The 16,899-nt window shown below is 44.6% G+C and overlaps 1 protein-coding gene across 2 annotated transcripts in view; it reads left to right on the top strand.

Moving 5' to 3' along the window:
- LOC147672090 (coronin-1C-like) overlaps positions 1-16,899 on the top strand; it is a 501,805-nt gene that overhangs the window by 349,068 nt on the left and 135,838 nt on the right. For both annotated transcript variants that reach the window (XM_086948042.1, XM_086948043.1), the window contains exon 3: positions 2,737-2,859. In XM_086948042.1, the coding sequence (XP_086804168.1) occupies positions 2,737-2,859 (123 nt within the window). The remainder of the gene's footprint in view (positions 1-2,736; positions 2,860-16,899) is intronic.

Below are 16,899 nucleotides of genomic sequence, written 5' to 3'. Positions count from 1 at the left end.
GTCCTGATCCTGCCAGTCTGAGCTCTGCCAGTGCGAAAACAAATGTTTGTTCAGACAGGACCCACTTGATATGGCCTCCACTCAGAAGAATTTGAATGTCGGCAACAAACCAAAATAATAATAATACAAAAATATAATACAAACCCAGAGTGACAGGCTTCGATGCATCATAAAGTGACCATTATCATAATTTGGGCATTAACATAGTTTTGGACCATTTCCCTGAATTTTGGGGGATTTCTTTTAAAGTCTTCACTGCAGGTGATCAAAATCTTCATTATTAGAATCTTTAAGGCTAAACTTGTTTCTAAACCTGCATTTAGTAGCATATCTGTGCTACAGTCACAGTCCTCCCAATCGCCAGGGACCTGGTAAACAAACACTGCTCCTTACCACTGCCTCTGCTCAATTTTGGCTCACTGCATGCACAGCTACAAGAGTGACATCTAGGCTGCACATTCTGCCTGGGGCGTAGCCGTCAGTAGTGCAACAGGGTGATAAAGTACAAGAAAGATCAGTTGGACCATTACCTGGCCACCCAAAACAACCAGGAAACGAAGAAAAGGACCATGCTGAAGAAGAGGACAAGGAGGATGATGATTATGACCATAAGTACCAGCACTTTGTGTATCCCAGGAGAACCAGGAGTCTAAGGGGAGAAGGACGATCAGTAGGAACCAGTGAGCCACCAAAACGTTGAGAACCAGAACCACCAGTAGAACCAGGCCAGGACCTGAAGAAGGACCAGGACCAGGAATTGGAGGAGGAAGAGCTCAAGATGATGAGGATGGTGGTCCAAAACCACCATGATGACCAGTAGGATCAGAACCAGTGAATAAGTGCCAAAGAGACTTGGAGAATCAGGAGCTCCAGAAATTTGAAAACATGAAGGATCAAGTCCAGGTGGACAAGGACCAAGAGAAGAAGGTTAACCAGGCACACAAGGTCCCCAAGAAGGCAAGGTCCAGGACAACCGGAAGGATCGGGTATGGAGGATCCCAAGGACCCTGGCCCACAAAACAAGTGGCAGTGTATCTATCTAGAATATCAGGACTCAGAGTATCAGGATTGAAGGACAAAGATCAAATGGACCAAGAGTTTGATGACTAGGACCGGGACCGCCAGGAAGCCAAGTACAACTGGACAGGACCATGACGAGAAAGACCATAACTAGTAGCACCAAGACAAGGAGTAATACCTTGAGGAGAAAGAAAAATGCCTTCGTTATGACAAGTGCCATCAGGACCAACATGAAGAAGAGGTCCACATTCAGTAAAAACGAGGCATTCAGGAGGACCAATAGCATGACCACCAGGAGAATCAGGAAAGAAGAGCAGGACACAAAGCACCAAAACATAGAAGTCGAAAAGGGTAAGGGAGAAGACCAGGAGGAAGAATAAGTCAGTGAAAAACCAGGAGTGGCACCACAAGGATGAAGAAGCAACCTAGAAGGAAGAAGACTAGAAAAAATACTAGTTGGAAAACCTGGAAGAAGAGTGAAAGGACCCCGACAACTTGGAACACCGAGATCACCTGCAGGATTAGCAGACCATCACAAGGAGAACCTGGAGGATGAACAACCGAAGAACTAAGACTGGAAGCATTAGAATACGACCACCAGGCGGAAGGCCAGAAAGGAGAGAGCTAAGAGGATGGCAAGGACCACCAGGATGACTGAGTGCAGTAGAACCAAGACCAAGATGCTCTGGCCAGATGAACAAAGAGGATCAAGGTTAGTCCACTATGAGGAAGCAGGGAAGCAAGAGGATCAGGATCAACTGGGATAAGAGAATGAGGACGAGGAAACCAAAAGTGATTCTAAGCCACTTTTATTAGGATACGCCTCTTGTATGTAACTTAGCACATTGTCTGTCTGTGCTTGATATCGTGTAAGCACTTCATCTACCTCACATTTCTTGGCACAATCATGCTTATGGGCCATTTCCACGTACCTGGTTGGGAGCCCTTCTAGGAGCCTCATACATGATATCAAATACCCAGTAGATTTTACAATCAAACGCTGCCTGGCCATGCATGTTTGCTCTTACTTACAACCAATTGAGACAAACTAAGAAAAATTGGTTCAAGGCCACACTAGTGTTGTGACCTCTCAGTGGGCAGCAGTGGTGTAATTGATGAGCTAAAAAATCTAGAACATCAAAAATGACGTAGGTCACCATGACCTCTTCATGGATACACATGACCGTCGACTATCTTCCAGTTCTGCAGGTTTAACGTGTGCATATATTGTGTGGTAAAATCTGGAAAGGGGCTATGGTAGTATGTACAGCATGATCTGGAAACCCATAATGCTGAGGGTTTTTTCAGGCTGTTTAATGTCCCTTTCAAATGGTTCAAGGATTGTAGAACCTGCGTGCAATAGATGAAAAGTAGGGACTTGAGGATAATACTTAAAACTGGGCGACCATTGTATCTAGTTAAATAATGTGCTCATTCATTGCATTGTTCCGTCTTTAGTAATAGCATCCCCATGAATTCCTGTCACTGTTAAAAAGAACGTTTTCAATGTTTATACATTTTTATTAAAACAGGGTTTTATAGCAAGAATATTATGAAACTTCAAAATAATTACATTTTACTGATCCTTTGGTTGCTACACATTTGTTAAGTATTGATTCTGTCCTTTTTAATTGTGAAAGGTATATTTTGGTTCTTTAATTGTGCACATTTTGTAGTTGCCAACACCTTTATCTTTTTATTGTTGTTTTGTTTCAGTCTGGAAGAATTGACAAGTCATACCCAACAGTATGTGGTCACACAGGTCCAGTGCTCGACATCGACTGGTGTCCACACAACGATCACGTTATAGCAAGCGGCTCTGAGGATTGTACAGTTATGGTAATCTAAAGAACTTTGCAATTCTGTTCTTTATGTCTCTGAACACTGTATTTGTATTTATTATTGTAGTTTATTTTGGCAATAGAATGTGGTTTCCCAAAGGTTTCTAGACACATTGTGGAAACCAGGACTTCAAGGCATCCAGTTCCTGTCACCAAAACCTCAAGAACAAATCATGTTCTTCCAGATGGAGTTATTCCTAAGTGATGTTTTCATACAAGACAAATAAGAAAACATTACACTAGTGAATCATCGAGCCTTTTGCTTTTGGTTTTTTTGAACCTAGCAACGCTGAACAATAACATGTCCACTCCAAATACATGTATTTGTTTTTATGGTCTGGCTTGACAGCTCAGCAGTTGCCAGAAAATGATGTGAGATTCATCAGGAGAGGGTCTTTGGCTCCGCCCATGTGTTGGGCGCCAATACTACATGTTTTGATTGGGCAGAAGTAATGTACTCCCACAGAAAACAGTGGTTGCCCGCAGCACAGCAGTGATCGTTTTGTTTATGTACCCAGCTGCCTGTTCTTGAATTTTCAGTGGTAGACGCTTGACATTGTAATGCTGTAAAGGATTATAGATAACTAGATAATTTATGGTGTTTTTCTATGGCAGCAGCACAGGTGGGAGGAGAGCAATCTTTAACCTACATGGATTTTTAAGTGTGGTTTGATAGTGCAACTGTAACCTTACTATTTAACCTGCATCAGTGTTATTCTACGGCTCTCTGCTTCTGCACAAATACATTTCCATTTCCATTGCCATGCTATTTGCTTGTAATGCTTCACATTACCATACAACATTCCTTTAAAGCCAGATCTATTTGCATTGCCAATCCTTGTTACTCGTATGTATGCCATGTGCTCCTGAGAAACTTACTGTCCACGTGCGCACAAAATAATTCTCGTCACATAATTTCGTTCGGAGCTCTTAGCAACCTTCAAAACAATTGCTAATTTCTCTCTACCTTTTTTTTCTTGTATATGCATAGGAGACAAGGTTTTTGACTAACTCTCATTTCTGTTTACTGGCCACCATGTTCGTGCAAACTGAATCCTTTTCTCCCCTCAATAGCATATTGTGTTCCCTACAGCTCTATCCTATCCCTGTGATTGTCAGTGTTACATAGACCTCCTGAGGTATCTCATTCAACCATGGGCTCTCCAAACACTAACATGCTGGCGAAGCATTACTCAGCAGATCACATCCCCTGCATGTGGTTATTTTCCTTCCATATTCAGACCAGGTTGTCACTCTTTGATCTTGGATTAAATGCTACCAAATTTGTTCTCATGAACAGCCTGCCACTGCAAGAAATATCAAAACATCAATAGCTGTGGTGGGTTTCACCCTCTAATCCGCCATAACGTTCTATATTCAACAGCCATAATCTAGCTCGGAGTAGGAAGGCTACCCATCAAAAAACTGTTCTCCCATGCTGAATCTTAGTGAACAAACCATATCCTTATATGGAGTTGGTAACATCACACTATCCATACCACCAGTCTTCTTTAAAATACCTCTTTCTGACCTTAGCGGTCTTTGACTAAGGGCTGCTTTTTGTTTTTCTTTGTCCACAGAGCTTGGAGCTTCTACACATCTCGCTGCTTTTTTAAGGTTAGAAAATTGGCACTGCTTTTATGCCCATTGCAGACTGCATAGTAGAACCTGATGCAAGAATGCACCTGTAAAAAAAAAAACACTAGGCTTTATAGGAATACTAGCCTGCCGCACATTATATACGTACACAGAGAATTTTCAAGATTACAATTTGGCAAATAAGGGTTTTTGCTGTAGCAACCTCATAATATTTGCGTGGATTTCATGTGTGTACTTAGTAACAACCTATCACTGTATATCCTTTTAACCGGACCACCTCAAACATCTCACCTTAGCTGAGACATTTATTTATTTGATAATGAACCGAAGGCCAGACTGGACTGAGCCTTGAGGTAGGCTTTCCATCCAGATGCAGTGCCTGTCTGCAATTCAGATCAGGGTAAAAAAAAATTCTTACCAGAAACATGTAGATGGCGAGCTATGAGCCTAGGAGGCAAGCCTTTTGCTCTGTATAACGTTGTCCCTGGGATTGCTGCTGTGCTACTGTAGAGGCATACAAATCTGAGATTCTACCGATATTTATTTTAGACACCATGTTTGAATTGACTAGAGACTGCGTAAAATCAGTCGGCATTAGTAACAGCTGGCGATAACAGAAGAGTTAAATTAAAAACTGCTTCATTGGCAAGTAGGGCCGAATCCCTACTAAATATGTTTACATTGTGATTCTGGAATTTTGAGGTAAACTTATTCAGCCCTTTTCTTGTAAATTGGCAGCATCTTTTCTTTCCCACAAAGGGTACATTCATAATGAGATAGAGGGCTGCAAACAGAACATCCCACACTAGAACCAGCTGAGTCGCATGCAAAGATGTGCTGTAGCAACCCACCTGTCGACAGGGGGAACTAAGATGCATTTCAGGACTACATCATGGAAATTCTAAGAAAAACCTGAAAGCAGTGCTTTCTTTAAAGATAGGGAGGGCTGGTTATTAACTGCTACTGTCTAGTTCATAGCCCTGTTCCTAAATTGCACCCTTTCTTGTTAATACTAGACATTTAACTGTCAATCACTGGATCTTCCTTAAAATCTTTAATAACTGAAATGACTGCTGCTCAACTCAAAGGTCGTCATTTCATAAACCAGTGCAGAAAGACACAATTTGATCATCCAAAATGCGTAGTATGACAGGCCCCACAACACTACATGTAAAACCTTTGTTTATAACTACATCACATGACAAAACATCTTGAAATAAACCATATTTGCAGATAAGCAGAAAGTAATTGGATAGTTGTCACCATTTTTCATAGTGCAAGTTAGTCATGCTTCAGGCAGAGTTTTTGTAGAAAATAAGTTTTAATTTTGATACGTTTTAAGCCAAATTTGCAAAAAAACTTTCCACGAAAGTGAATCCACTTTGGGTTCTTCATTGCAAGTTTTGTGCAGATCTGTTAAGGGGCGGACAAAAGAAATGGAGGGGAGGGGTGATGCCAAAAAGAAAAGTGTGGTTTCCCACTTTCATTCCCAATGCGTACTTTACTCTTCAATACAGGAAATATAGCAGAACAGAATTACACTTAACTTGGAACAAAGTGAGAAATGTACTCAAAGATTCTGCTCTTTTTGATTTGGTGTAACTTTGCTCAGTAGTTTAGGAAATTAGGGAGAGAATAAAGAGGTTATATTTTGGGTATATCTGGAATGTTAATTTGGGATATCCTCTGATTCAGATTCGTTAATTTGGCTGGCTACAACATTGATGGAAAATGTTGCATCCGCTATCAGAAGACTTCAGCACTTGATTCCCAAGTTTTAAAAAACGTAGGTAAGGACACACAAGGGTGCAGGGTGAGCACACGCTGACACCCAGGTCCATGTGGCCTGTCTTTCAGCAAAACGAAAAAAATCTAAATCTATTTGTACGAGCCTCATCCAAGTGATGCCACAGGATCTACAGATCTATGGGCCTTGCTGCTTTCTGCAAATCCCATTGAGGCCTGGATATCTGTGGATCTGAAAATACATTAAAAAAAGAAAGAAGGAACTGGCTGGAGGACAGACCCTGCTGCCAACCCTCATTGCGCAGGGTGGGTTGGCTGCTCGCAGCAGGTGGTTGCAGTGACTTGCCAGAGTTTAGGCCCTGCAGCAACCTCTACTCTGGAGGGTCTTGAGCTGTGTGTAGAGGGGATTGTTTTTCCACAGCAGGTGTGTGCAGGGCCCTGCGAAGGCAGAGTGCCGCGGGGATGGCCACCTGCAGTGTGTTGGGCGCAGTGTCTGGCCTTTGACCATTCCCTGTGGTAAATCCCCACTGCAAACAGATGAAGGATATATGCAGCCGGGTTTTGCCACCTGCACAGGTTGGGCTTTTAGATCTGCTGGGTATGGTATAAGATCAAAAAATTCACTGAAAAAACAAATGTTGAAGTAGGGTTAGCCTGGAGCCCTGAACCGCCCATCCATATAGGCAAACCGTTGCTTCTGTTAGGGTCTGGCATTGAGACCAGAGTCTCAGGTTGAACCAGAAATATCCGAAACATTCAGGTTCTGCTCCTCCAGATGTGTTGCACTGGACTCTAGTGGCTGGGTGGACACCTGCCAAAACCACATTCAGTGACAGCGAGCCGCACCATTTTCCTACACCTTCTTGGCTCTGAAAAAATGTACTCCGAGGTGAAGTTGATGTCTAAATCACCTCAGTAACTGGCTTCAGCGCCCACCCTAGAAACTCAGGTATGAAACCACAGAGGGGTCCGTCCTTCAAAAACTTTCAGAAGTCCTGAATGTAAAGCAGCAATAACAATTCATCCACCCTAACAAGGGCAAAATATATGCCAAAGCTCTGGCCCGGGACTCATCCGGATTCCCAAAAAAGGGCAGTTTGTCTTGGAGGGAGGACAGATATTGACCCTTTCACACCATCAAGTCCTAAAAGGGTCAGGGATTCAGCCCTAGCTTCCTCCTCATTCCCACTACTACCACCCAGACACCTTCTCCGTCACTACCGCTACCACCACACTAGCCTCCACGCATGCCACACAACCCTGACTCAGAACCAGGGAGCCCTTACTACCACATGACCCTTATGAGTAGCCCTTTAGGTCCAAGGATGGGGATGATCCATGGGATGACTAAGTAGTAGGCACCCAAGATAACCCATATCCAGAGCCCTACCTTGTCAAGCCATTTCCACCAGATGATACTTCTGCACACCATGCAATATTACAAAGGGTTGCACAACATCAAGAAAAGCTCCACACAGCTGAAGGCGAGAATGATGTCCTGGTTGAAACTCTGTCCGATGCTGAGAATGTTGGCCTTTACCCCTCACTGCTTATGGGTATGCTCACATCTGCCTCAGACAACTTCAAGGAGCTAGTGAAAGCCTGGGTGGTTACTTATATTCTTACAAATTCCCCCTGACTGCTTAGTTGTCTACACTTCCTGTAAAAGGGCTTCTGCTGAGGCCAGTGGAAATAACCCCCTGCCTGACAAGAAGTCCAATCAGAGTGATGCTGCAGGAAAGATGGTAACAGTTGGTGCAGCCACACAGTGCAGCATCACCAATTCAGAGGCCCTCCTCTGTAGGTACAACCAGTACCACTGGGAGAAGAGGGAGTAGTTGGTAAAACACCCCTCTAAGGCGCATCGCAAAAGAGGACAGGAGTTAGTTGCTGAGACCAAAACTATCAGCAGTGCTAACATTAGATCCGCCCTTTATGCAGGGATGCGTCCGCAAGTGGTATTAACACCTGCATCCTCCTCCATAGGCATGTCTCCTTAAGGTGTCAGGGTTTAGGCCTGAGTTGCAATAGCACCTCTTGAATGTCCATTTTTATTGCGATCTTCTGTTCTGCCCTCAAGGTGACCAGTTTCTCGAAAAGATCAAAAAGCACACTAACCGCCAAATCCATGGGCGCTGGCATATTAAGTGTTAGGTGATCGGTGGAAAGGTGGGTGTCACTATCATCCTGGCAATGGCAAAGTGCATCACCAATATCTTCAGTCCATGGCAAGTTGACCATAGTACCTGTTCAAGGTGTTACTTTTAAAAGCCACAACTGCTCTAAAGGTATTCACAGAGAGGCTATTAGTGGTGACTACACACAGGCACACAAGCACCATTTTTTTAAAATGTATAAAGTGCATCAGCTGTCCCAGTGCAAAATAAACTACAACAATTCACAATTCACCCCATCCAACGAGTAAAGCCCTCTCAAGGCCTGATGGAATAGCCACGTTTTCACAGCTTTCCTAAAGAGATATTCTCCCACTGATTGTACGGCAATGGAGTGGGAGTTGTTTCCATGCTTGAGTAGCAAGATAGGAGAATGACGCCCCTACCCACTTGTTTTTTTGTCTGATGCTTGCCACTGATAGTAAGTTGGCATCAGATGAACAGTGGGCTCTAAACTCATAATAATACTGTAGCCTTATCGAAAAATAGTGGGAGCCTGTGCCATAGAAAGGTCTGTGAGCCAAGACTAGTGCTTTAAATTGAACTCTCTCTCCTTAACAGTTAGCCAGTGTAGCTCCTTTAGATGGGGAGCAATTGACAGAGGCCTAGGCACTTTTAAGAGTAGTCTCTCTGCTTTGTTCTGAACAATCTGCAATCTCTTGAGCACATAGTCAGGCAGACCCAAGTACAGGATACTAGCATAATCTGTGTGACATAATTACAGCTTGGATTACTGTCCTTTGTGACCCGAAAAGGGAGTAGTCTCAAACGTTTTAACCCCTTCGCTGTGCGCGTCAGCCGACGGCTGTCGCAAGCACTACCTCGGTAGTGCTACGCACTTTCGTTGGCCAACGCGCCCCCGCTCCCTTGATTAAACCGCCGTACTGTGGCGGAATTTGCGCTGCGGTTAAGCGATCTTAATAAGGCAAAGTATGACCCTACTACAGTAAAGATCTATGAGTTCATGCAGAGCATAGAATCAAACTTGACCACTAGATTCCGTGCCAGAGTGGTCGGAGAAGGGGGGGGGGATCAGCCCGGTCTGACCGGCCCACTCTGACCGGCATTCCGAGTCCCAACTTGGCACAGGATACCCAGCTAGCTGAATTTCTGTTTTTCCAATGTTCCAGTGATGATTGCTAGCCCCCATCCACAAAACTGCTGCCAAACAGTTCTCAAAGGTTTTGCAGGACTGTGGGGCATTGTAGGAAAGTAGGATCTGCTTTCATGGTCGCCCCCACTTTTTGCTGGTGTCATCATTTACTGACTAGTCTGACTGGGATTCTGCTAACCAGGGTCCCAGTCTCTGTGCTTCTCCCCTAAATTGGACATGGTTAGTACTTAGGTACACTTAGGTACACTCCAGATTGGCTACTGGGGTACCCTAGTAAGTCCCTAGTGTATGGTACTAAGGTACTCAGGGCATAGGTACCCCAAGGGTCGCTCATGGGCTCCTGCATGTATTATGCCACCCATTGGAGACCACTCAAAATTGTGACTACAGGCCTGCCATTGCAGCATGTATAAGCTGGCGCTAGCACCACCTAAAACGGATATAAGTTTCCTTTTATCTGAAGTCACTACACGTAAAACTTGTAAGTCATACCTAAAGCAGGCCTTTCAATCCTGAAGGCAGGGTGCTCGGTTATAAGTGTGAGGGTGTCACTTCATGAGCAGGACACCCCTACAACCTTCGGAGTCCATTCCCCCAGGTTGTAAGTGGATCAGCCATTACGATACAGAGTGGTCATGTGTCATTACCTGATGAACATCTCTAAACTGGCTGTAACTAACCGTATTGTGTTTGGTATGAAACATGTTGGAATCATAGCCAGTGTGGGAGGTATGACTCCATGTATTGTAAAGCTCCTCCGGGATGCCCTCAGTGCTCCTGATACCAGTCTTCTAGATCCGGACAGCAAACTATGGCTGCTGCCGACTAGAGACATGATTCTGACCTCCTGCTGCTGAGCCAAGCTCAAGCAGTGGAAGGCAGGACAATAGGTTTTATGTCACAGGGAGGGGTGACCACCTCCCAGGCTGGACTTTGTGTATTGGGACAGGGTGGGGGCACTTGCCAGCACCACTGAGTCTGCTTGAAGGGCATATTCGGTGCCTTCCTTACATACTCCAGTTCAGGGAGCCGTTGAAACTGGACAAAGGACATGGGAGTATCTCCCCACTGTCCAGCCCCTCCTCTGGGAGGGACCCCTGTATCGGCCCAACCCTTTCCCTATGGTATTTAAGGGCTTAACTGTGGGTGGGACGCTAGATTTGTCGTTCTACAAGATTCAGATCCAATACCACTTCAACTTCGACCATCTGGGCACTCTGGACTTTGCGTTGGGGAACCAATACTGCAACTGGGAAGACTCCTGCTGCTTCTGGTCTCGTCGTCCTGCAAGTCTGCTGTAACGTCTGTGCCTGTGCTCCATACAGGTTCTTCACAAGGCATGTAGACATCCAAGACACCCGAAGGAATCTCCCTTGGAGTGAAGCAGTCCCTTCCCTCCATCTGCAGGCATTGCAATGAAGCTGACCGATCTGATGTTCCTGAGCTCCTACAGAAAACAGAAGGTTCAGCAACACGGATTGTGGTTCTGCAACACCCTCGAGGCCTGAACTGTCTGCCTCCCATGTTGGAGGCTAGTATACCTCGTCAGAACCGCTGGAGCAGTTACCCCTGTGCACCGTGCCACCTTGCCGTTGCCAAGGCCTGTTGACTCTCTCCTCCAGAGATCTTCGGGCTCCAAGAATCTCCAGCCTCAAGCATCTCCTGCAACCAAGATCTTCATCTGCACCGCATCCTGTGCATAGTGGGCCTTCATCCTTTGTTGAGTTGCTTGAGGTCCTATTACGACTCCTGTGGGTCCTCTTGAGGGTCTTCTTCGACTCCAGTGGGCTCCCCTGCTTGCTCTGGGCTTGCTCTGACTTACCTACTCATGGTGAGTCACTTGGATCTTGCTGGTCCCGACACTGCACCTTTTTTTTTTCAATTACGTTGTTTGCTGCTGCCAAGGTTTGTTGGTGCCCCTGCCTGACACTGACCGCTTGGCTCTTGAGATCGGGCATGGAACAGCTCGTACACAGCTCATTGACTTCCTCTTCATCGCCTGGTCGGTACAGCTGAAACTTCAAAGGCACAGTGAACTCTCCTGCATCCCCGACATCAGTGGGCATTTGTCTTCCGTGCCTCCTGGTCACTCCTGATTGGCATAGACTCTGTCCTCTTTGCTTGCAGGTACCTCTCATCTTGAATCCACCTTAGGTTTCCACCGGACACTTTCACCTTCATCAGCTGTATCTTCCTGAAGTCCTCCATTGTGGTACTCTGCGGTTTCCGATGTCACTTCACACCTATGCAACCGGCTTCCCTGGTATGGGTATCCTGGTTCCTGGGGTATCCACAGGTGGGGTGATTCTCCAACCTTACATCTTCCACAGGGTTTTTTCAGGGTCCGCTGGGAAGGGTCCTTCTTTAAAATTGCAACTGCGACTTACCCATTGACTTCCATTGAGTACGCGGTCGTGTTCCCACTCGGCACATAGCCTCCATGGGGATTCTAGATACTCACCTTGTGTGGTTCCTTGGGTCCCTGACTTGTCTACGTCTTCTGGGTCCATTCTTGTTGTAAGTCATGGTTCGCATTACACTATTTTAGTATATGGTTTGGTTTGCCCCTGGAGACCACTGTGTGTTTTTGCTATTTACGTCGTCTATCAACAAAGTATTGTGTATAATGTGTTTATATCTCTGGGAAGGCAATAATACATTGTGTTAGTGAGTGTTAACAATAAATACATATTTTTTATAACTACACTGTGTGGTTCTTTTTCACTTAACTCCTTCCATAAGATTAAGTGCTTGTAAAACAAGCTGCTTAACACTCCTTCTGGACTAAGCCTGAAGGCTGCTCTCCAGAACTGCCACTTAGAGAGCTTTCTAAGGTTGTCTAAGACCACTAAAATCACCATAAGGGTTGTCTGGATTAGTGCAGGGTGCTACACTTACATAAGTTGTAACAGCAACAAATGATGGAAGGAATTCTGAATGATTCAAACATTCTCCCCCAGTCAAGAGATCTGGGTTAAATCCATTGTTCTTTTGCCCATTGCGCCACCCCAGTATGGACCCAGCCATGTGAAAATCAGTGTTGACCCTGTGCCTCATGGGAACAGTCCCAACCTAACTGCCAAGCCAGGTCCTCCCTAGACCGGAAACAAGCATCCTGGGACCGGTTTCAGGGTATGTCACCCTTCATCAGCCAGGCTAGCTTGCATCCAGTGGCACAGTGAGCAAGGGACCCACGCCTCGGCATATCCATCCCACTTAGGGCGAAAAGTGTAACTGCAACAAATGATGGATGGAATGTTGAATGATTCAAACACTCTCCCCAGTCAAGAGATCTGGGTTAAATCCATTGTTCTTTTGCCCACTGCGCCACCCCAGTTTGGATCCAGCCATATGCAAATCAGTCTTGACCCTGTGCCTCATGGAAACAGTCCAGCTCGAACTGCCAAGCCTGGTCCTCCATCCCTGCATGTATGACATTGTTCTGCATTCTGTCCATCGATTGTTCTTTTTGCATTTGTCACCCCGAGTGGGACGGGTATGCCCAGACGTGGGTCCTGTGCTCTCCGTGCCACTGGAGTCAAGCTATCCTGGCTGATGAGGGCTGAAAGCCCGAAACCGGCCCTAGGATGCTTGTTTCCAGTCCAGGGATGACCTGGCCTGGCAGGTCGGTCTGGACTGTTCCCATTGGGCGTAGGTTCTAGACTGATTTGCATATGGCTGGGTCCAAACTAGAATGGCATGGTGAGCAAAAAAACTATGGATTTAGGCCCAGATCTCTGTACTGGGGTGAATGTATGACATTGTTCTGCATTCTGTCCATCAATTGTTCTTTTTGCATTTGTCACCCAGAGTGGGCCGGGTATGACCAGACGTGGGTTCTGTGCTCTCCATGCCACTGGAGTCAAGCTATCCTGGCTGATGAGGGCTGAAAGCCCGAAACTGGCCCTGGGATGCTTGTTTCCAGTCCATGGATGACTTGGCCTGGCAGTTGGGCTGGGCTGTTCTCATTGGGGCGCAGGGTCTATACTGATTTGCATATGGCTGGGTCCGAACTGGAATATCATGGTGAGCAGAACTATGGATTTAGGCCCAGATCTCTGTACTGGGGTGAATGTATGACTTTGTTCTGCATTCTGCCCATCAATTGTTCTTTTTACACTTACATAAGTTAGCACCATATACTAAACCAGCCTCCTACAGGTATCCTTGTGCATTGATAGGAGTAGGTGAGTAGCATCTGCACAAGATATAATATGGATTCTAAATTATCCCACTAATGAGGCTAGAGGTGCCATATAAATATTAACCCGTTGCCGCGGTGCGGGCGTTCTACAAAGTGGGCGGGGCTGCGTCGGCCTTTGGTCGTGCGCAGCACCCGGAAGGTAGTGCTCGCGGCAGCCAACTCAGGGAACGGGTTAAAAGACTAGGGCTCAAGGCCTAGCCCTATGGCACACCGCAATTGTGTGTTTTTGGCTCCTAGAAAATGGGGTCAGACAAAACTGCTTAACTACAATTTTCCAAAAATTAGCTGAACAATGCCAAAAGAGAGCCAACCACACCAGTGTCCTCTAGACGTAACAGGAGGGTGTGGAAAACAGTATTTAATGCTGCTGAAAAATCCAACAGGACCAGGACGATCTGTTTACCCTGATCCAGTGCCAGTTTAATTGAATCTGTCACTTAAACCAGTGCAGTCTCTGCGCTCTGTCTTGGTCTGCACTCAGATTGCAAATTGTGAAGAAGGAGTTTATACTGCTCTAAGTAAAAGGATAGCTGTGCCTTAAATAGCTTTTCAGTCATCTTAGAAGCATCAGGGAGCAACGAAATAGGCATAAAATTGGCCAATTGCGTTCTTTTGCAATGGGTTTTGTAACAAGGAAATCAGTCTAGCCACTTTCCAGCAAGATGGGACCCTATCTGATTGACTTGAAAGATTGAATAAATTAAACATGGGGTAAATAGATTTACCACAGTAGCTAGCATACACATCTATCCATACTTAGATGACTAGCTGATCAAGAACATCAGCAAAAACGGCAATGTCTAGCACACACCCAAACAGCAGATCTACTTCACAGCATAGGTTTTACAATCACTGCAAAAACTCTTATCTTCAGACGCAGCAGATTCAGTCCCCGATGACTAATTGCAGTGACATGTTTAAACCAAAGGGGTTTCGTCCGTTCTGGGAGCCTGGCAGGACGTCTAATACATTTTTTCAAACAAAGGGTACCAGGCCACTAATTTCAGTACTGCTAATTAATACTGCAGATTCGAAATACAACACAAAAAATTATTGTACTTTACTTCAAATTTGTATTGATTCAACTTCATTTTAAACAACTGTTCATTACTCTTGATGCATAGGAGGAATACACATTTCATTCAGTATATTGTGCGAATCAAAATTGTATGAAAAACATTTTACAAAAACATATTATAATCAAAAATAAAGACAAAACACTGTTGTATTTGCATCAATTAATTACACCAGTCCAAAATTTCAACAATTGCCTGACAAAATTCAAATTCTATGTGGCACTATGACAGGCAGGCTGCGGGGAAAATTATTTTTTATAAAAGTTCGCTCTTGGGGTATGTTGCAATTATGACACCCTCACTAGAGTCCCATTCAATGTTGGTCCCTCGCAGATGATTAAAGACGTGCCGACGCGTTTCCAATCCCCTTCTGCATTGGGGGATTATCATCAGGGCTTTAGACCACGGTGTAATCCTGGTAATTAACAAAATAATATATAATGAGTAGCGCCCTTCTTTGCCTCTCCTTATCAAAATTTTAAATAAACCAACCCACTAGGTACATACCAAGGGTACCTTATAGCTTTTGATGGGGTTCTTTTAAAGGTCCATCTTCTGTCCCTAAACACAACCACATTGATTTTATATACGTTTGTGTCTGACGTTATGGGACAATCTTAACTACTATCTTTGTTTTTTATGACTTAGAGTTGGAAGCACTTACTGTACTCTTCATACATCTATTTCAATGACTCCCCACTTGTGTTCGTGTTTCCAGACACGGTCAGCTTAGGACATTTTGAATTCACCCTGCAAACAATTAAATTGCCATTGTTTATACAGAACGAAGTTGCTTACTGTTTGTGTCTTAGGAGGAGCTTTCCACGGCATTTCTCTTACTTCTATGAAAGGTTCCTCTTCTACCAGATGAATTGCATCCTCATCTAAATTTGGGGCAGCATCATTTCCTGTTGCAACCAAACAGAGGAAACTTTTTATTTTTAAACGCAGTGTAAATGGAAAGCTATTTGTTTAAATGTGCGCTTTCATCGTCCTTATTAATCCATCTGCTGCAGCACATTATGTTATTACATTGCACGTTGTCGCGATGGAGTACTTGAACCACTGTGACATTTTTGTTCTGTATGGCAGTTTCACCGCCCGTCTACTTCACATTTCATAACGGTGTTTGCGGCGGGTTTCACTTACTTTGCAGCTGTGTTCTTCTGGCATAGATTCAGTCTTCTCTCACCAAACGTGTATCACTCAATGCTTGTGCTGCCTCTGCCTTTATGCGTGTCATCATCGTGTTCCTTGTCCCTTTGGATTCTGGGACTTGTGGTTCCAATGTTCAAGTTTGTGCTTGGTTCAACTCGCTTAGCTCATTCAATCCTCTTGTTGTACAATGGAACTTTAGTATTAGATACTCTTCTTTTTTTTCGCCAGCATATTTTCTAAATTGCCTCCTCGTGGGGGCAATTTAATACCGGATAGTACAGTCCATTGAAAGTCTCTTTCTGAATGTTGTTGGTCAACAAAATGTTGCACCATTGGGGCGGTCAGTACTTGATTTTTGATTCCCGATCTATGTGTACGATTCGTTGGTTCACCTGTTGGGTCGTTTTGCCAATGTATATTTGAGAACATGGGCATTTGATTGCATAAATGGTATTCCTAGTTTTACAGTTAGTGAACTCCTTGTGTGTCCATTAAATGCTGTCATGTATAAACTCATGGCCCTCAATTGTCGTACCGCAGACGGAGCAGTTCCCACATTTTTGTGACCTTGAACGGGGGGTAACTTCCACTGCGTGCGCAAATCACTGACTGGCGATGGTGTTCGTCCCAAGTCGGCTCTGATTATTTTTTGCCCAATGTTTTTATTTTTACGCATGGCAAATAGAGGTTTTGCCATCTGGAGGTCCAATCCGGTTAAAAGGTGCCAATTTGATAGGATGATCTTCTTGTATTTATTGGTATGTGGACCAATCGTGGATACACATACCAGTTTCTCCATAGGAGGTTTCACTCTTTTGATTAGCAGGGTGTCTCGTGGTGTATACCAAGCTCTTTTGACAGGGTGCTTCAACAATTTTCGGGGATAACCTCGATCTCTTAATTGGTCGTTAAAGATGGATGCATTAACCATAAAATCTTCTTTGCGCGCGCAATTGCGCCTTAATCT

This window comes from Lissotriton vulgaris, unplaced genomic scaffold, assembly GCF_964263255.1.
Source record: "Lissotriton vulgaris unplaced genomic scaffold, aLisVul1.2 SCAFFOLD_468, whole genome shotgun sequence".
NCBI classification, from domain to species: domain Eukaryota; kingdom Metazoa; phylum Chordata; class Amphibia; order Caudata; family Salamandridae; genus Lissotriton; species Lissotriton vulgaris.
The sequence above is the reverse complement of the archived record's forward strand: the minus strand, read 5'-3'. Positions and strand labels throughout refer to the sequence as shown.